Here is a 20,958-nt window from a genome sequence, read left to right on the forward strand (position 1 = left end):
ACTGCTATTACTATCAACGGTAATATGAAATCTTAGTTTTTGGGTACTTGCCAGGTTTTTATGGCCTGGATTGGCCACTGTTGGAAACAGGATGCTGGGCTTGGTGGACCCTTGGTCTGACCCAGTATGGCATGTACTTATGTTCTTAATGTAAAGTACCCGATTTTCACTAGCTTATGCACATGATTTTTCATAGCTATCTCGCAATCCAACTGGACTCTTACGTTACGTACAACTGAAGATAGTGCAAGATCAATTCCTTCATATGACATCTTTGACACACTGGCATCATCTAAACACTTTTTTGCCAACAATATAATTTCGGTCTAATTGTGCTCAACACTAACTGATTCTGAATTAACCATATTTTTATTGTTGACAAATATGTTAGCGTCTCAAATGTTTCCGTCAGGGAATTCTTAATTGGAAACCAAAACTGAATATAGTCTGTGAACATCCGATATTCTACCCCCAATTTTCCCAATACCTGGCATAATGGTGCAGCAATCCTTCTCCATCAGAAACACTCTCTCTGCAGGCGTGTCGAACTAAGCTCCCAGATACTCCAGAGTTTGAAAGAGGACTAAATGGCTCGTTGCTAGGTTCACCACCCATCCTAGAGACTTCAAGCACAATCGGTACCCTTTGTACTGGTTGTCTGACTTCGCACAAATGAGCCAGTCATCCAGAAACGAATACACCAACACACCTTCCTTTTGCAATGTGGCTGCCCTCACCACCATCACCTTGGTGAAGGTACGTGAGCCATCACCAGCTAAGGGAAGGGCTCGAAACCAAAAATGTTCCCTTAGGACCATAAACCTCAGGAATCTCTGGTGCTCCGGGCCTGATGGCTATGTGCAGATTCGCTTCTGTCAAGGCGAGAGATGCCAAAAACTCTCCCTTGCATACCACCACCATGATGGACCTCAAAGTTAGACTTCAGAGTTTCCATGTGGAAACAGGGAACCTTGAAAACCACTTTTACCTTCTTTAAATCCAATATCACTTGCATTGGATATAGGGGGGGAAGAAACAGGATGCTTAACTTAAAATTGACCTCTGGCCACACTAAGCGTGTTCAGGGTTTGAGCCAAAAAACTCAGCAAGACATCTCTGTGAAAAAAGAAAAAAATCTAAGCAGAATCTGAAGCAGCTCTCAATCATATGCAATTTCTCCCTCTTCTACAGGTGAGAATGCCAATTCCCCATCGAAATCCTCAGATGTCTCATGATCCACATCCCCTTGAACATTACCAGGGACAGCCTACCTGCAGCATTTGCCCGCCGTGACTGACAAATGGGAGGCCTGAGCATGCGATCCCTACATAGTAGGTTGCTTTGCCTTCTTTGGGTATCCCTGCAGAAAGATATGCAGGCCCTGGAAATATTCCACCCAGGAGAAGGATGGATCTTTACCAGAGCCCAAAGGCCCAACCTCTCTCTCTCCAACTTCTTTCTTTTGGGAAAGCTTCTGCCTTTGGGAACAAGGGAAGAGAACTCCCCCTCCACTCCCCCTCCACAGATACAATAGTCTGAAGTAATGTCCCAACATGGGCAAAAACTGTAGTAAAGTTGCTTTGAGCATCTAACAGTGCTGACATAAATGGAGAGAGAGTGAGGACTGAATTGCTATCAGGCAGCAAGCCTCACAAATAGCAAGGTGCTTGGATCTGTTTGCCCCTGGAGCCTAGCTCTCCTAAACTTCGGCTCTAGGTGGCCTCCTGCGCACAACATCAATGCCACCCAGGCGTACATGCACACGCCTCTAGGTCGCACGCAAATACGCACTAGGTCACGGTCATACGCGCACAAGTACATCGCAAATACGTGCTCCAGTCTAGGTTGCAGTCTTTTGCGCACAAGTGCCTAGGCAAATATGCGCTCAAGTATCTGTGCAAATTCGCAGACATAAGTGCTCAAATCTAGGCCATGGCCTTACGCATACAGGTCCAGCACATGCAACTAAACTGCAATTTCTAATCCTTACTGGTCTACACTACTGCAACTCTCTATATCTTGGCCTAACACTATCCTCAACTAATCCTCTAATTATCCCAAAATGCTGCGGCACATCTTCTGACCAAGACCAAACAACATGATATCTCCCCTGTCCTGTTAATTCTACATTGGTTGCCAATTTCCTGGAGGATCCAATAGAAAATCTTAATTATTCTACATAATCTCATTCACAACAATTGTCCGTGGCTATCTGCAATTATTCTTCTTTACACTCCCTCATGAACCCTCCCAATCTCAAAACCAACCTCTTCTTCAAGTCCCTTCCCCTAAAGCCAAGAGACTTAACATAACAAGAGAGAAGGCCTTTTCCATCGTTGGCCCCATCTTATGCAATTTCATACCCAAATCCATCATAAGGCTAAATGACAAACATGATTTTTTAAAAAAAAGCCCTAAAGCACCATCTATTCAAACAAGCTTTCAAAGATCTTTTATGATTTTACCTGTTTGACTATGTTGTTCGCCTACATGGCCTATTATATTAAGTATGTCTGTAGTCTCCCACTACCCTGTTTTATGTCTATTTATCTAATGATTTTTATTTTAATTTAACTTGATTTTATATTTATTTATTGGCTTTTATATACCGGCGTTCATCCGGGGATATCGCGTCTGTTTACAGTAAAAACAAAACAAAACGTCAGAGCGTTGTACAAAGAACATGGTAGTAATAATTATGAACTAATATAAAATAAATATAATAGAAACGAGGTACATATAACAAGATTATAGTAATTTTGAACTAGTAGATAATAATTAACAGGGAAAGACTAGGTAGTTTAAACGGTAGGATATGGGTTAAAGGGAAAGGGGGGGAGGGGAGGAGAGGGGAGGGAGATTAGTAAGGGGGAAGGGGGGGAGGAGGAAGGGAAGGTAGGACAAGGAAAGGGATTAGGGGAATTGCATCATGGGAAATGCAGAGCAGCGTGGCTAATGTTTAAAGTGCTTGTAGGGTAGGTGGAAGATGTGGAAGGTGTTGAGATGAAACAGGAGGGATCGTGTGTAGGCTTTAGTAAATAGCCAAGTTTTAAGATTTTTTTTAAAGATTTTCGGGGACTGTTCAAGCCTTAGTTCAGTGTGCATAGAGTTCCATAAGGTAGGGCCAGCTAGGGACAAGGCGCGGGCCTTAGAGGAGGAATATTTATAGAGTTGGGGTGAGGGGGTTTGTAAGGTAGCCAGGTAAGAATTTCTGATTGGCCAGTTAGAGGTATGAAATTGCAGAGAATTATTGAACCAATTCATTTCTGGTTTGTGAAGGGATTTGTGTATAAGGGTTAAAACCTTATATTGAATACGATAGTGAATGGGTAGCCAATGTAATCGTTTGAGAATGGGTGTAATATGTTCCTTAGAAGTAGTGTTAGAGAGAATGCGAGCGGCAGTGTTCTGAAGAATTTGTAACGGATTGATGGAGTTTTTGGGAAGTCCTAATAGCAGGGCATTACAGTAGTCAATTTTAGAGAATAACATGGCTTGGAGTACGGTGCGGAAGTCTGCGAAATGTAGTAGGGGATTTCGTTTTTTTATTGTGTGGATCTTGAAGAAACATTCTTTCAGTATTGTGTTGATATATATATATGAGTGATGTGCTATCAACACTATTTTTATGATCGTTTTATTGTAAATCGCACCAAACCTTGCAGGGCATGGTCAACAAATCTTTTTAAATAAATATAACTAAAATAAATAAATAACTGCCAGGCAGAGAGAATGTGCACTATGCATGCAGGAAAAGAACCGCTACTGTAGCCTACCATACAGCTAAGCAAAGCCTGCCTGCACCTTCAGCACGTTTAGGCTCAGATCCGTTCAACATTAGACACCGAAAATCATCGAAGGCCTGAAGAACTTCTCAACAGCTCAGGCCTCTTGACCAAGTGAGAATCCATGGTCAATGGGGCTGAGAGCCAGCATCCTCTGCTGCCTGTTCCCCTAAATAAGCTTTGCGCATAAGCAAATTAAAACCAGAAGAAAACCTTTACTAGAACCTGAGACTCTTCCTTGGTGGAAGTGCCTCTCTGCACCTCCGAGGGACAGGGAACTGCCAGTGATAGTTGAGGAGAGGATTCATCTGCCTCTCCCACTGAGGCTACTAGGGAATTGAAAATGGCCATTTCCTTGCTGTCGGGGAAAGCCTCAGCACTAAACCATATCACTTGTAAGGCTCATTCTATTGATGCGGCAATGCTCGACACAGACCCCCCGAATGCCATGCCGCTTATGAATGCTGTTATTCCCTGCACCTCAACAGCCAACAGGGAAACAATCTCTCAGCAGCACGGAGCCAACACACTGTCTCCTCCGCAGGCAGAGAAGCTGCTGAAAAACCCCATCGCTCAGCTCCCCAAGTTACTAAAGTAGCTCCCCCCGCCCGGAACCATGATGTTGAACAAATACCTCTAACTAGCTCCTTGTTTTCTCTCGGTTTTTTTTTTTGTTTGTTTTGTTTTTTTTAACTCTGGGTACAAATAAAGATACATAGAAACCAATATTTTCCTTTGGTGCAGGGGTTCCGGTTCCAGGATCGCAGGCCACATGGCAGATCAGAAAAGTGCCAGACCACTGGCTGTATCTGTCTCCTTTCGGCAAATTTTAGCAACCCAGCCCAGGACCGTATAAAAGGGATACCTCCCTGCTCCTCTGGGCTTGCAGTGCAGAACTGCCAATGGGTTCCACAGTTGTCTCATGGAGGATGAGGGATCTGGACCACCAGATGTCCACTCCATGGACCTCAGGACCAAGCTATCAGAAGGGTCACCAACCCCTGCTCATCTGCCTCAAACCAGGGGGGATGCCCCACAAGGACCTCACAACTCCCTGGGAGGATCCAGAAATGTTCTCATCTTTTAATCTTTTTTTTTTTCTCTCTCTCTCCAGACTGCAGGTTTTACACTATTTACCATCTGCTGGAGACAGAGAAATACTGAGGAACTGCAGCTGGCACACTGGGTTATGCACAGTGTTAGTGAAACTTTCTCTGACTCCATCTGCTGGCAGGGAGGCAAAACCCAGGAGTCTGCTGCCTGCCCGATCCTTGCTTTTGCGCCGTAGACAAGGAGGATCTGCTCAGGTGAAATCTTGTGACTCGAAAATGAGCATGTGGGGGAAGACTTCTTTGTGGTTTCTTGTCCTCAGGTAACTTATTGCCCTTTGACTCCCCCAGCTGCTTCATGAGTTGCTCCAGATCCTCTTCAACAGCAACTTGCCCTTGAAGGGAGGTTAAACAGCTGGGCTTTAGACCACACATCCGATGACCAATTTTGCAACCATGACAGCCTCCATGCCGCCACTGCAGAGACCATATTCCTGGCAGAAGTCCGAATCATGTCACAGAGGGCATCTGCCATAGATCACATCCACCTCCAAATGCGTAGCCTGAGCGGACTCCGCCATTGTCCCTGGCACCTTCTCGTGCATCTTCTGCACCCAGAACAGGCTCTCTGCATCAAACTCCTGCAGACTGCCGCCCGAGGGCTCAAGGCCGAAACCTCAAACAGCCTCTTCAACAAAATTTCCAGCTTCCAATCCTGGATATCCTTTAGAGCGGCCGAACCTGCCACTGGGATGGTTGCCTTCTTGGTCACTGCAGACACTGTCACATCCACCTTGGTAATCTTCCAAGATTCCAGGGTTTGCTCCGGCAAGGATATAATTTAGCCATTGCCCTGGCTACCTTCAGGCCCGCTTCGGGAGACTCCCGCTCCCAATCCACCAATTTCTTTACCTTTTTGGGCACAGGAAAAGCTGTAGGGGGTCCTTGCAACCCCTCTAGGACCAGGTTCACCCCCTCATTGTCCGAATCTTCCTGCGTGATTTTAATTCCCAACTCTTCCAACACCTAGGGAATTAGTGGACCTAGTTCCTCCCTGCGGAATTATAGGGAGATATCCCATGTTTTACCCCTGAAAGCAGTGAATATGAATCATAATAGCCAAAGAGGTACACAGACAAAACTGACAGGACCTAAAAATACTGTCTCAGTGGAAAACATGAGACCTTGCCCTGATGAGAACTTTATCTGAAGGATACTTATTCTAGGTCTGCCTGTTTGTAAATGCCTGTTTAAATAAAAAGGAAGGCAGAAGGCCAATAAAGCAGTTAAGCCCTTAAGCAGGAGTTATGGATCAACAAGCATGTCCAGAGGTCAGAAAGACCCCCCACCCTTGGAAGGGGGAGGCAGTCAGTCACAGAAAAACATTCTGGCATAACAACCTGGCATACAGACGTGGCAGTTCTCCCGCCGAAAAAATGGGGAGGGGGAAAAAGACCTGCAATGCGGCAAAGACCCTCTACTCACCACATGATTATGCACGAGTATAAGATGGGGGGGGGTAAAATAAGAGACAAAGAGCAAAGGACCCCCTGAGGGAGCGAACTCAGACAGACCTTGAGGGCAAATCAAAGCGGCCCGCACCCCCGGCTACACAGGAGGGAGAAGACTAGGTGTGGCTAGGAGACCGGAGAGAGGAGATGCCTTGACGAGAGACGTGGTGAACAGTCTGAGGTGACAGGGAGCTGAGAGCAGCCCAACAGCTCTGCCAGTAGAGGAAGCGACCCAGAAGCTAGCTCCCAGACAGTTGGTAGCTCTGCCAGAACCCGTCCCAGAGTCAAGTCTCCTTGCATGCCCACATTCTCCAACTCTCCAGCCTGAGCATGCTTCAGAGGTAAACAGGGGAGATCACCTGAAGTCTGGACCAGGGTAAGTTAGCTAGCCATAAGTATTAATATATTAAGCATATTAAGGTTTATGGCAAGTGCAAACTCACCCATGGTACAGAACATTCTTTAGGTTAACCTGGTGCTTAGCAGCCAGTATGTTAGAGACGTATTATCTTCTAAATGCTAAATCCTGTCAAATCTGATAAATAAAAGTCTATTTCTGAGGAGAACACTGTCTTTTTCCTGAGCTTTGGATTGGGAAGTGGGAGGGCAACTGAAAATGTCCTGTAGCAGACAGGTCCTTACATCCCTAAACTTGCTTAAAGAACAACTGGATCACCCGAAGAGTCGTCACCTTCCGCAATCGGGATGTCATCCACATCCTGCATAGGATCCACTAAATCACTGACAGGGTCCTTGTCTGGGTCCAACAGACCACCCCGCCACTGAACGGGCACATTTGACTCCTCCGTGTCCCCGTCCTCAGCCGTGGACCATCCCAGCCCAAGGAAACGCAGGATCCCTCCAGAGCCCGCCGGCTTCCCTCCCCCCCCGAAGCCTTATTTTTTTTTTTTTTAATTTAGCATTTGTTTATATACCGAGGTATAGCAGACATTGCCTTCACTCCGGTTTACATTATAACAAACCAGTTACATTTAAATCCATAACAGTATAACAGTAAAAAATTGAATCAGAACAATAACTTAGTAATGGTCAATAAATACATTAAATATTATGAATATATTAAATAAATAAATAATAAAATAAATAAATAAATAAATACATTAAATATTATGAAGAAACAGGACAAAATCTGCTGAAAATTGCTCTGAATCTGGAGGACCGATCCTGCCCATTTTCCCCCTGTCCCTTCCCTACCACCAACAGGACTTAAATCAATGGGAAATAGCGGGGGAGGGGAGTCCAGAAGCTCAGAAACATCCTCCTGGCTCCTGCCACGTACCTTCAAAATGGCCGTCTGTTCCCTCTGCTCCCCCCCACCCCCACAGGCCTGCAGCAAAGACCCAGCCAACCTCCCGACCAGCCCCAGAGGGTCCCGCAGAGGTCCCAGCTCCTTCTGAGGCAAAACGCGATTGCACTGAGGTGAACTCCCTTTAAACGGCAACTGCGGTAACTTTTCCTGCACTGAGCGGGCATCATCCTGAATCATGGCTGGGCCTAAAAATAGCGCCTGCCACTGAGAAAACACCGCTGGGGGCGCGTTCCTGATGCTGAGCGAACACCTGGCCCAGCAATCAAGAGGTTTATGTCCTCACTCACCTGGCCCTGTATCCCGGCAGCCTAGCCGACCAGCACTTCTCAAGCTCTCTTCACTGTCTTTTGTTTTGTTTTTTAAAGGCACAATCACAGAAAAAAGAAATAACCAGCAACAAGCAAAGAAACCACAAAGAAAAAGGGCTATTTCCCTGCTTCTAGATGCCAGGATAGAGCAGACACTGGAGGTGAGGGCTCAGAGGGGGTGAGGGAACCACGATCCCTGGCTTTCACCCCCCTGACCAATAAGGGCTGAGTTAGCCCAGGGATCCCCAATCCATGGCTTTCATCCGCCTGACCAATAAGGGCTGAGTTAGCCCAGGGATCCCCAATCCCCCGCTCGCCCTGCTCTACCCAAGGGATGGCCCATGAAGGAACCTAACACCTTGGGGAGCCTTCCAGGAATCTTCTTGTCTTCCTTCTCTTTGGTTGGTTGGTTTGTTTGTTTGTTTATTTTAATCAAAACTCCAGACTGCTAGAGACAGAGAAATACTGAGGGTCTGCTGTTGGCACTTTTGGATATATAGCAGTACCTCAAAGTTTTGTTCTCTGCCTCCATCTGCTGGTAAGGATGCAAAACCCACTTGTCTAGACTGATCTGGAGTACGAACAGGAACATTTATTTATTTTTTTTAAGTTAGTAACTAATACATTTGAAATATCTTTCCACATTTGACTGGAAGGCACAGCTCAGGGAGTTCCTTTAGGGAATACAATACAATAGAAGTGTCAGTGCACAGTGATAGTGGTGTATGCTGCAGCTTGAACTTTCTGTGTATTGCTGCTATAAGGTAACTGTATGAATAAAATAATTTCTAGTCATTAATTAGCTGATTTAAAAGTCAATGAGCAGAATCTATCTGAAGGCTTTGCTATTTTGAAAGTTACATTTAAAGAGTAGCACAGAGATAGCCCTAAGCAGCCATTGAGTCTTAGGATACCAGCAGTCAAACGTTATATTCTATAGGGCCTGCCCAATATTTCAAAACTACACAAAATATTTAACACAAATAATTTTTAACTGATAAAGGAATTTTTTTTTCTTTCGTTCAGCAGCTACTCCAACATTCCCCTGCACCCCAGGAAGCAGCTATTTTAGCAAAACACTACATACTCAATAGACTGGATTGATCCATATTATCAAAAACATCAAATTACGCATACTTTATGAATTAATCACATCCCATCCTTGGTGACACTGTTACAAACATGGCTATTCCTAAGACTTCAAAAAGAATATCCTTGCAGTAAAACTTGTAATTTATGAAGTATTACAATATGCTCCGTGTGCTTCTGAAATACTGAAATAGGAAACAGCAGTATTATTTTAAAGGTAAGCTTAATGGAATCCATTATTAAATGTGGGCACTGATATCGGCTACCCTATGCATAAGATTAACATCTAAGGTCAAAAAGACAGGCTGATGTAACCATGAAGTACTACCTGCAAACAGTAAGTCAGCAGAAACTCTGACATGAAAATTCAAATCCTGCTTTCCCACAGAATGTTATTTCCCCTGGCTTAGCTCACCCTACTGTAACTGAATAATTGTTCTGGCTCTACCTTGGAAGGCTATCTTATAGATCAGGAATGAAAACTTGCAATTACATTGTCCATCCCAGAGAAAGGTGTGCATTCCAAAATCATTGCAACTGTAAAGTTCTCCAAGAATTTGTTTGGATAAAAGATATTATATAAAGGACAGTTTTTTTCTAATGCACACAAGTTAATCTTTGCTAGGCAATATTTTGACCATGTCAGTTCATTGTTAAAAGATCTACTTTCCTAGCGTATAGCAAGTGAACTTTGAACCAATGGATTTATGCTCCCCTGTCAGCAGATGGAGATGGAGTCAGGTTTCAAAACTGATGTCACCCTAGATACACCCTTGCAGTGACCTTAGCCATTCAATATTTATCTGTCTCCAGCAGATGCGGACTTGCTTTCTCTACGGGGAATTGCTGTACCTGTCGGAAGAAGAAACTCTACTTTTAAATTGGAGAAAAGATTGAGCCCTGCTCTCCCGCAGTGATACCTAAAGGTCCCTCCCCCAGCTGAGAATTCCTAAGGTGATTTCAGAGATCCCTCAGAGGTGTGCCTTGGTCTGGTAGCCGGTTCCCGGCATGGACTTTGCTGCTGAAGCAGCGGGTGCAGAAAGCAGAGTGCGGCGATGATGGCCAAAGCCATCTCCCCTCGCAGCCGGAGACCATCTCTGTACTCAGCCAGTAAGTGCTGATCCTGGGTAAGTAGTTGAAAAAAAAAAAAGAGAGAAGAGGATTTCTTCCCGATTCAGAGCCTTTGGAGGGGTTTTGGTAAGACTTCCTCCAGTCTCCTTGCTTGGTGTGCTGTACCGATGTTGCTCCGAATCCCACTGGGGGGGGCTTCCGAGCAGGTTGAGCGTCACCCCCCCCCCCCCCGATGGGCAAGGCCCAGCTTGAGGATTGGTCTGTACACCATGTGGTAGGCCGCAGCGGTGCCATCTTGCGTGAGTTTCTGTGCCTGTATTGCCCACCACAGAGTTTCAGTAAGCTCAGTGTGTGTCGGCTCTGTGCATGCGCTGTACACATAAAGCCGCGCACAGGCTGTGCGCATTATGTCGCACGCATACATACCTGCACAACTTACTAGGTGCAGAATACAAGTAAAGCCGGGCGCATGGGCTATGCGTGCACCTTGCTGCGGCCCGCGTAGGGGCCCAAAATCTGTGGGCATAAAATTTTAAGCACGAGCCATCTGAACACGCAGTTACCTTCACCAATGAATGGCTCCAGCAGCAAAGACACATATGCGGCTTTCTCTCTGCGCTGCTGGTCATATTAGGGCTGAACAGTCTGACCTGGATTTTTGCTTATGTCAGCACTGTGAGGAAGCCCAGGGAGAGTCGGCCTCCCAGCTCTTTCCATTCAGAGGATGGGTCAGCCACAGTCTTAACCGGAAGTACCCTGGATCTCAGTAACCCCGGCACTGGAACATCCATAGGAGAGGGAAATTTAGCAACACCTACCCCAGTACCTCCTAGGCTAGGTATGGACCCGGCCGCCTTCTTTTGGGTGGAATTCTTTCAAGGTTTTCAAGCATTTGTACAGGTGCAGTCTACTACCTCACTTGCCCCTATCTGGACAGAACCTTAGCTGGTAAGCCCTCCCTCTGCCAGTCCTATTGGCAGACCCTGAGGCATGCCTCGACTCACCAAGGGTATCCCTGGTAAGGACCCGGATGGCACAGACAAAGAAGAGGATCCAGATTCCTTGGAAGATGGGGAAATCCCCCCTGGTTTAGAACTGTATCGGATCATGTTACGGTTTTTCCATAGAGACGAATTGCTGGCCCTGGTTTCCAGACCCTGAAGATGCTGGGAGTTCCTGGGGCAGACTCTACAATGGAACCAAAGAAGAATCCCATTCCGATTTCCTTATGGAAAGCCTCTTGCTACTTTCCAGTACTGGAAGCCATCCAAGGAGTTGATTGACCTGGAATGGGATGCTCCAGAAGCAAGTTTTAAAGGTGGATGAGCAGTAGAAGCTCTATACCCACTGGATCTGGCAGTGAGAGAACGTTTGCATTTCCCTAAAGTGGATGCGCTGGTCTGTGCAGTCTCTAAGCAAACAACTATCCCAGTAGAGGGAGGAGCGGCCTTAAAAGATGCGCACGATAGGTGGATGGAGTCCATTCTTAAAAAGGCCTTTGACACAATAGCAATGACCTTATAGATTGTTTCTTTTTGTGCCCTGGTAGCTCGTTGCGTGCCTGCTCCTCTCTCAGGAGGTGGAAGACTCAGGGGCGAATTCCAGAGTGGTTATGGAACCCGCCAAGGGCTCAGACCTAGTCTGTACCTCAGTCAGAAGAAAACTATGGCTGCGGAATTGGTCAGCAGATGCAACCTCCAAGGAAAATCTCACAAAGATGCCCTTTAAAGGATTACTCCTCTATGGAAGTGAATTGGAAAAGCTGGTCAGTAAATGGGGCAAATCTCCAGTACCCCGGCTACCAGAAGATGAGAAAACAGTTACAGCACCTATCGCCCATGAGGGGTCGATGCAGGGGCTTCCCAAAGCTTTCGCCCTTACAGAATGGAGTCCGTTTCTGCGCACGCCGGCGACAGAGCTGCACGCGATCGGGGGCGCCGATCTGAGGCACATGGTAAAATCACCGCGAAATCCCCCCCAGACGAGCCCTCCCCTCCGGAGAGGCAGCGGGCACATACCCCGTCCCGCAAAAGACGCGGACCCGACTCCCCACATGCCGTGCACGACAGTCCTCGTGGCATTCCGCGAGCGTCTGGGCAGCGCGGTAGCCAAGAAACAAGGTAGAGAAACTGAAAAAACCCCGCCGAGCTATGGCCTTCCGGAGCTCTTGGAAAAGAGCAGCCCCCCCCCCTCAAGGAAATGACTCATCTCGTGTCGGGGCGCTGAGGGGAGGGACCGGCCCACCGGTTAATCCCCCTCCAGAGAAGTCCTTCCCTCCGGAAACAAGGCTCTCGGAGCGTCCATCCTCAGCCTTACCTCTACTGCAGCTGAAGTGATAGTGACCCGGCGAAAGAGGAAAGTACAAATTTTTTTTTTTTTTAAATAAACTTGATGTAGCCAAAGGTGTCAGGAAAGAAGACAGAGCCTAATAACTCTGGAGATAAAGAAAGTTAAAGAAATTGTAAGAAATTTAAAGGATCAGAAGAGTCAGAGAAAATACTGGAGGATCGCAAGTGGCACACCAAGTTAAGAGTGGGTGCCTTTTCAGTTTTTTCTCTGACTCCATCTGCTGGAAGGGAGACACGACCCAGCGGTCTGAACTGATCCTGGTACGTACAGGGAAATGGTGTTTCCCCTCAGACAGTAAAAATCCCTCTAATTTTTGCAGGATAGCTTGTAGAAAAGTTTGACTCTTAACTCCTTGAAGGTCCAGGTAATGGCTCTCTCCTGTTTCAGGGGTGAGGTGATTGGAACCCGCCTATCAGCTCATCCAGACATGGCCTGTTTTCTGAAAAGGTTCGTGAAGAACCTCTGGCCACGCCTGTGGAATCAATCTAGTATTGAAGTTTTTGGCAGGGCCCTCTATTCAGCCACTGCATTTATTTACCCTGAAAATGATGTTCCTGGTGGCTATATGCTCAGCACACTGCATCTATAAACTACAGATAAAGTCATGTCGAGAATCATTTCTCCGGATAACTCCAGGAGTGTTACAGCTTCATACCATTCCATTCTTCTTGCCCAAGGAATTTCATTTGAATCAGTCAATTTTGTTGCCATCCCTAGATAAGCACAAGGACGCGGAAGAATACCACCTCCTCCGTCAATTGAATGTCAGTAGACTTTTGGTGTGGTATCTGGAGGATTCAGAACCGGTCTGAAAAAAGGACTGCCTGTTTTTACTTCATGGTAGAAGGAAGCAGGGCGAACCAGCTTCGTGAGCTACCATAGCTCGCTGGATCAAGATGGTGGTCACAGGAGCCTATGTGGAGGCAGGAAAGCCATTACCCCTTCATGTTAAAGCTCATTCCACTAGGGCTCAAGCAGTCTCATGGGCGGAAGCTAGACTGCTGTCTCCTGCCGACATCTGCCGAGTGGCGACTAGGTCCTCCCTGCACACCTTCTCCAGGTTCTATCGCCTTGATGTTCAGGCTTGGGAGGAGGCAGCCTTTGCAAGGTCAGTGTTAACCGGACCATGGGCAGTCTCCCGTCCCAATCGGGAGTAGCTTTTGTACATCCCATTGGTCCTGGGTCCATCTGGCTACATGAAAGGAAATGGAGAAATATTTACCTGATAATTATTTTCCTTAGTGTAGACAGATGGACTCAGCATCCTGCCCACGGCTGCCCAGGAACGGTGCCAAGGATTCGCTCATGGAGAGGATATTGATTCCAAGAGATTATGTGTAAGCTGCCATCCAGTGCCTATATCAGGGCATCTGTAATCTTACTGGTGATAATCTTACTGGGGTTCAGTGTTTATGTTTGGTTGAGTACAGTTACAGTTATCTGTTTTTACTCAAGCTTTTAGTCAAGTTTTTTCATTAGTATGTCTACAGTGGCTTTTGAAGAGAATACTGAAGGGCTGATATCACTGCAGGGGTAACGTCAGCTTTGAAACCTGACTCTGTCTCCATCTGCTGGTAGGGGAGCATAAACCCATTGGTCCCGAGTCTGTCTACACTAAGGAAAACAAAATTATCAGGTAAGTAATTTCTCCAATTGGCTCCCAGTGTCATTAAGAATTCAATTTGGGGTGTGGAAATTCGAAGGAACTGTATTTGAAGGGGGGGGGGGGTGTGAAGGGCTGATGTGCATGGAGCAGGAGAGACCCCTTCGGGTGATAGTGTCTAACAATCTGAAGTCGGCAAAACAATGTGACAAGGCGATAACTAAAGCCAGAAGAATGCTGGGTTGCATAGAGAGAGGAATATCTAGTAAGAGAAAGGAAGTGATGATCCCCTTGTACAGGGCCTTGGTGAGGCCTCACCTGGAGTACTGTGTTCAGTTCTGGAGACCGTATCTCCAAAGGGACAGAAACAGGATGGAGGCAGTCCAGAGAAGGGAGAACAAAAAGGTGGATGGTCTTCATAGAATGACTTATAAGGAGAGATTGAAGAACCTAAATATGTATACCCTGGAGGAGAGGAGGAGCAGGGGTGATATGATACAGACTTTCAGATACTTGAAAGGTTTTAATGATCCATGGTCAACAACAAAACTTTTCCGTTGAAAAAAAAAAAAAAAAAAAATCAGTAAAACTAGGGGTCACGATTTGAAACTCCAGGGAGGAAGACTCAGAACCAATGTCAGGAAGTATTTCTTCACGGAAAGGATAATGGATGCCTGGAATGCCCTTCCGGAGGAAGTGGTGAAGACTAAAATTGTGAAGGATTTCAAAGGGGCATGGGATAAATACTGTGGATCCATAAAGGCTAGAAGATGGAAATGAAGAGAAGAGCCATGGGAGTGGCTTTCTGGAATGGAGGCTACTATCTGGTAATTACTACACTTATTCAAAAAGCCTTCACACGGTTAATGCAACTCCAACACTGCTCTCTGCTTCAACAGCAAGGGGAAATGTGGAAAAGAGGATTTGCATTCAGACAACAACCAACAAGGTCTGAACTACACAATCTGGGTAAACAAGCGTGGGGGTAGCTTGCTTACTGCGGCGGTTATTACCCTAAACCAATTAAGCCTGATACATCACTTTGAATGCATAATCAGCGTTGTTCTCTGCTTCAACGGCAGGGGGAAATGTGGAAGAGAGGATTTGCATTCAGACAACAGTCTGGGTAAACAAACATCGGGGTAACTTGCATGATGCGGCGGTTACTACCCGTAACCATTAAGCCTTATGCTCACCTTTGATGCAACTCCAACATTACTCTCTGCATCAATGGCAGGGGGTGGCAAGACATTTGAATCAAACAGTTACCACCACCAAGGGCCCTGAACTTGGTGGTTGGTGAAACAGATAGGTATGGGAAAATAAGTGTGGGAGCTTGCTGGGCAGACTGGATGGGCCGATTGGTTTTTTTCAGCCGTCATTTCTATGTTTCTAATTTAAAATTGGATACCTAACTTTTAAGGCTTTAATGTGGGGTATTCCTTCTTACTTAGCCTACCTCATAGTTCCTCATTGTTTTAATTGGCTGCTATGTTCATCGCAGCAGGAACTATTAGTCCATCCATCACCAAGAACAGATAAACTAGAGACCACTAGAGAAATAAACTTTTCTTATTTAGCACCTTCCCTATGGAACTCTTTTCCTCTACCTATTTGTCTGGATAAGGATTATCTCAAGTTTAGGACAGCTCTAAAGACATTTCTCTTTTTACAAGCTTTCCCAACTGACTAGTATTTTTGTTAGGTTCAGTTTGCATTTTAATTTTATTTTAATTTAAGTTAAATTTTATTTTATTGAACTATATTTATGTTACTACTGTGTTTAACATTTTTTTCTGATTCACTGTGTTGTAATTAATGCCTCATTTTATTTTCAAATTGTTTGTGTTTTATGTTCATTATCTTACTGTTCATTATTTAAGATTTTATTGTTTTGGTTATCTTATCTGTATTGGTTTTATATGTACATCACACTGATTTACATTTGCTTAAGAAATTGCGATAAATCAAATAAGTAAGTAAATAAATAATAATTAGTGCAAACAGATTAAGCACATCTTTTATTAGGCTTTTTTGAGGGGGAGGATGACTTTTGGCCCAGTAGCTTCTACTTGCTCCTATTTAGGCATCTGGCTCAATCAGAACCAACCTCTATTGGGCAATACTACCACAAGCCTTTATTCAAATTCATCTGGGGCTTGCTCCCTTTTATAATTTCTGTTCTCCCATCTAACCTAGAGAATGCAACAGCAGCTAATAGTCAGACAACAGCTGCTTCTAGAACCTGTTGCATGTATCCTGATTTTGGCCACTAAATGCCACCATTGTGCAATGGAAAATATTCCTTCCCTCCAGGGGCTGTGGATGTCTCCAGCCCAAGCCAATCAGAGAAGAGAGGCTTGGGAATCAAATCAAACGTCTCCCTTCATGGATGTGTACAGCACTGCCTCTGAGCCACTATCTACTTTATTGGTTTGATACTCTGCAGAGATTCTGACCTGGTTGTAAGACTCCATTTAATGAATGCGTAGTTAACATTCCAGAACTCCCTGCTCCAGATGTCTCTCCCAGTAATGGATCCAAAGGCTCTTCTTTCACCTGTATCAAGGGACCCCCAGACTGGGGAAGCAGAGGGTTGTCATCCAGTCCATCCTCACTTTCATCACTGCAATAAAATAGTTTCAATCAATATCCACAATAAAAAGAGAAGAGATGAAGACATTAATAACCAAGGCAGTCCCATTCATGACTTCATTAGGTAATTGAACACTGTAGATGTGCTACAACAAGATATAAGAAAATAAGACTTGTCATACTGAATCAGACCAAGGGTCCATCAAGCCCAGCATCCTGACACCAACAGTGGCCAATCCAGGTTGCAAGCACCTGGCAGAATCCTAAGGGGTAGATAGATTCCAAGCTGCTTATCCCAAGAATAAGCAGTGGATTAATGCAACACTATATTAATGGTTAATGGACTTTTCCTCCAGGAACTTGTCCAAACCTTTTTTAAATGCAGCTACACTAACAGCTTTCAACCACATCCTCTGGCAATCTATCAGATTTATTCAGTTTGACACCCAGCTCTCATAGCTGTCATACTATTGCTTCTAATAAGTTTATGTATGTTCTTCTGGAAATGGGGGGACAGGGGAAGAAAGACAGGGGCTTCAAGTTGCACCAATTCAATTGTTCCCAAGGGAAATACTTTCACTGTTTCGAGCCTTCCAAGTACTAGGCTTCTGCAGAAAGTCTTAAATGGTCAGATCTATTCACAATTCTCATTTCTTTCTGAAGAGATTTTATATAGCCTTCTCTTCCTAGTCTCATCTAAAGCTTCTTTAGCAAATTAGCAATGAAACACCTAGCCTCTCCCCTCTAGGTCACTGACTGTTAGTAAGCTTCAGTTAGTGCCACACAAGGCTATCTCATAGCTGATCTGCAACCTAGATGAAACAAAAACTGGAATGCTCAATCCAGATCCCATCAGACTGGTGTCTACAACACTAACCCTCTCCCTGCCCCATCATAACCATGGTACTCACCTGAACTTAAGAAACTCAAACACGACCTAAGAACTCATGAAAAGAAATGGCGCAAAGACCCTTCCCCCACTCACCTTGCTATATACAAATCCTCACTGCACAACTACCAAACTATCATCCTCAAAACAAAGTGTGACTTCTAAGCCCTTAGAATTCACAACCTACAATACAACACCAAAGGCCTTTTCACATACGTCTCTGACCTCACCAAATCTCCCACCCTCACCACTCCCGAGGATGTCTCCAAAACAAAATGTAATGACCTTGCCCAATTCTTCGACGACAAAATCTCTAAACTCATGCTGCATTTTCTCCCAACACCTCACCAACTAAACCAATCCCCAAGCACCCACACAATTCCTTGAACACATTTGAATCCACCTCCCCCTCCGAGACAGAATCACTATTAAAGAAAATTAAACCCGCTTTATATCCATCGGACACTATCCCTACTAAACTGCTACTGTCCATCCCCGATACATCCTTTAGCCAATATAATCAATTGCTCCCTCTCCCAAGGAAATGTTCCAACCCCCCTAAAACAAGCTATTGTCAAACCCATCTTTAAGAAGTCCAACCTAGACTCATCTGACCTCGCCAACTATCAACCAATCTCAAACCTATCCTTCCTTGCAAAAATACTTGAAAAAGTTGTAAATCTCCAACTGTCTGACTACCTGGAAAAACATATCATCCTCTCCCTATCCCAATTTGGTTTTCGCAAATTCCACATCATGGAAACCCTACTAATCTCCCTCACAGACACACTCCTAAAAGGACTAGACAAAGGCCACTCTTAAATCCTCCCGTTGCTGGATATATCATCTGCATTCGACACCATAAGCCACAACATCCTACTAAACTGTCTTACTGAAATTGGCATCTCAGGAACTCCCCTCAGCTGGTTCAAATCATACCTCAACAACAGAAACTACAAAGTCAAAATAGGTAATAGAGAATCAAATGCTATTAACCTATCCAGAGGCGTGCCCCAAAGCTCCCCGCTCTCCCCCACACTCTTTAAAATCTACCTCCTCCCCCTCTGCTGACTCTTATCAGACCTAGGTCTCACCCACTTCATTTATGTGGATGATGTCCAAATACTCATCCCCATCACCGACTCACTACCAAACGCTATCTCTGGGATCTTCTCTCTAATCTTAACCTCGCACTTAACACATCCAAAACAGAACTCCTCATCATCTCATCCCAACACAACACTACGACCACCCCTGACATAAAAGCATGCCCCACTGCAATACCCTTCTCGCAACACGTACGTGATCTAGGAGTCACCATAGACAATCTCCTAAACCTTAAAAAATTCATCAGCTCTACCATGAAAGAGTGCTATTTCAAACTTAACACTCAAGAAACTTAGACCACTATTACACTTCAATGATTTCAGCACGGTCCTACAAACCACCATATTCTCTAAACTTGATTACTTTAACGCCCTGCTATTAGGCCTCCCCAAAGCTTCCAAACCCCTCCAAATGCTCCAAAACACCGCAGCCAGAATCCTAACCAACACTCGCAAGAGAGATCACATCCCCCCCCATCCTCAAAGACCTCCACTGGCTCCCAATCTCTTTCAGAATCCTCCACAAAACCCTTACCATCATCCATAAAACCCTCCATAACCAGGACATACACTGGCTCAAAGACTCCCTACAGTTCCATACCACCAGCAGACCCACCAGATACACATACAAAGGAACCCTGTGCACTCCATCTCCCAACCTCACTCATTTCATCTCAATGAAAGATCGTGCATTATCCGTTGCTAGGCCCTTGATCTGGAATTCTATGCCCCCTGATCTGCGCCAAGAACATTGCATGCAGAAATTTAAAAAAAAGCTAAAGATTCCTGCCCTTATTTTAACTCTTCTGGTTCTGTGTATCTCTTCTTTTTTTTTTTTTTTTTTTTTTTTAAATTTTATTTTTATTCAATTTTAATTACATTCAAGTAAAACAATTTTACTTCCAGAAAGACTGAGTTTTTACATAGAATATATCTTTTTCCTTTTACAAAGTCAGAAGAAAACAAAGAAAATTTAGCAATATCATAAATTTAACATAAAATTTGTGGAAATTTTCTAATTCTATGTAAACTCACTATAAAGGTAATAAGACTGAGGTGAGACTAAAAGAATAATGGGAGACCTTACATAACTTATAAGTAAAAGGCTGCGTGTCCAAGTTCTATCAGTTAATTATATGTCTTCAGTATTAGATGTTAATTACAGAGGGTGAAGTTATAGTCCTAGCATTTATGAAGGATTTTAATTGCTCTGGAAAGAAAAAGATAAAGGATTCATCCTTTAATCTAATCATGCACTTACATGGATATCTTAATTGAAATACACAACCCAAAGTTAATACTTGTGGTTTTAACTTCAAAAATTCTCTACGCCTCTCCTGGGTAACGCGTGTAAAGTCAGGATATATTCTGACTTGTTGTGTAAAGAAACTTGCTGAGATGTTTTTAAAATATCTCTGCATAATCTGGCTTACATCAGCCTCATTAAACAATGTTACCAACAGGGTTCCGCGTTCAAGAACTTCATCAGTAGAATTTTCAAGAAACTGTGTTAAGTTTTCTAAAGCTTCTGACTGAATTTGATTATCCTTAGTATTTATCATAGCCGGCAGGAAATTCAATTTATTTACTACAGGAGTATTTCTTTCATCAAATTTCAATATTTCCACCATATATTTTTTAACAACCACAAGAATCTCCTGTCCTAAAATTTTAGGAAAGTTAAGCATTCGCAAGTTCAGTCTCCTATTATAATTTTCAAGTTGTTCTATTCTCCTATTCATGTAGTTGTAATCTTTTATTACTTTCGAAACACAGTCAGAGTTCTTAACCACCAAAGTTTCAACTTTCCCAATCTGTTGTTTCATCTCAAGGGGTTGTTTCTCCACCTTTTCTTCCAGTTTTTCCACTTTTTCTTTTAGGAGTTTTAACTCTGACCCCTGCTTCTTATGGCATTGGCCTAGACCAACCATTAGGTCCCACAACGCTTCCAGCGTTACCACTTCAGGTCTAGCAGGAATATGAAAAGACTCACCCAACTCCATTTGGGCAAAGTCTATTCCCTCCGTTGCTGTCCCAGGCCTTCCGGTGATCGCAGGCTGCGCTCCATGTTCGCCGTCCGGTGTCGAAGTCAGAAACCCCGTTCCTACTTTTCCTCCGTTCAGCTCTTCCGAGCGCGTCTGTGCACCTCCGGGGCCGGGTAAGTCCTCCCTCTGGCCCCCACCATCCGGGACTGCACGAGCGACGTCATCATTCGGCATCCCGGGCGAGAGAGAGGAGCCAGTCAATCCCGGGGCTTGATGTGGTTGAAGACA

At 44.6% G+C, this 20,958-nt stretch overlaps 1 protein-coding gene across 7 annotated transcripts in view; it reads right to left on the reverse strand.

Annotated features, from left to right (window-relative positions):
* The window catches only part of INO80 (INO80 complex ATPase subunit), a 435,009-nt gene that overhangs the window by 357,883 nt on the left and 56,168 nt on the right, over positions 1-20,958 (reverse strand). For all 7 annotated transcript variants that reach the window (XM_029598597.1, XM_029598598.1, XM_029598600.1 and 4 more), the window contains one exon: positions 16,555-16,721. In XM_029598597.1, the coding sequence (XP_029454457.1) occupies positions 16,555-16,721 (167 nt within the window). The remainder of the gene's footprint in view (positions 1-16,554; positions 16,722-20,958) is intronic.

This window comes from Rhinatrema bivittatum, chromosome 4 (genome assembly GCF_901001135.1).
Source record: "Rhinatrema bivittatum chromosome 4, aRhiBiv1.1, whole genome shotgun sequence".
Lineage (NCBI taxonomy): Eukaryota > Metazoa > Chordata > Amphibia > Gymnophiona > Rhinatrematidae > Rhinatrema > Rhinatrema bivittatum.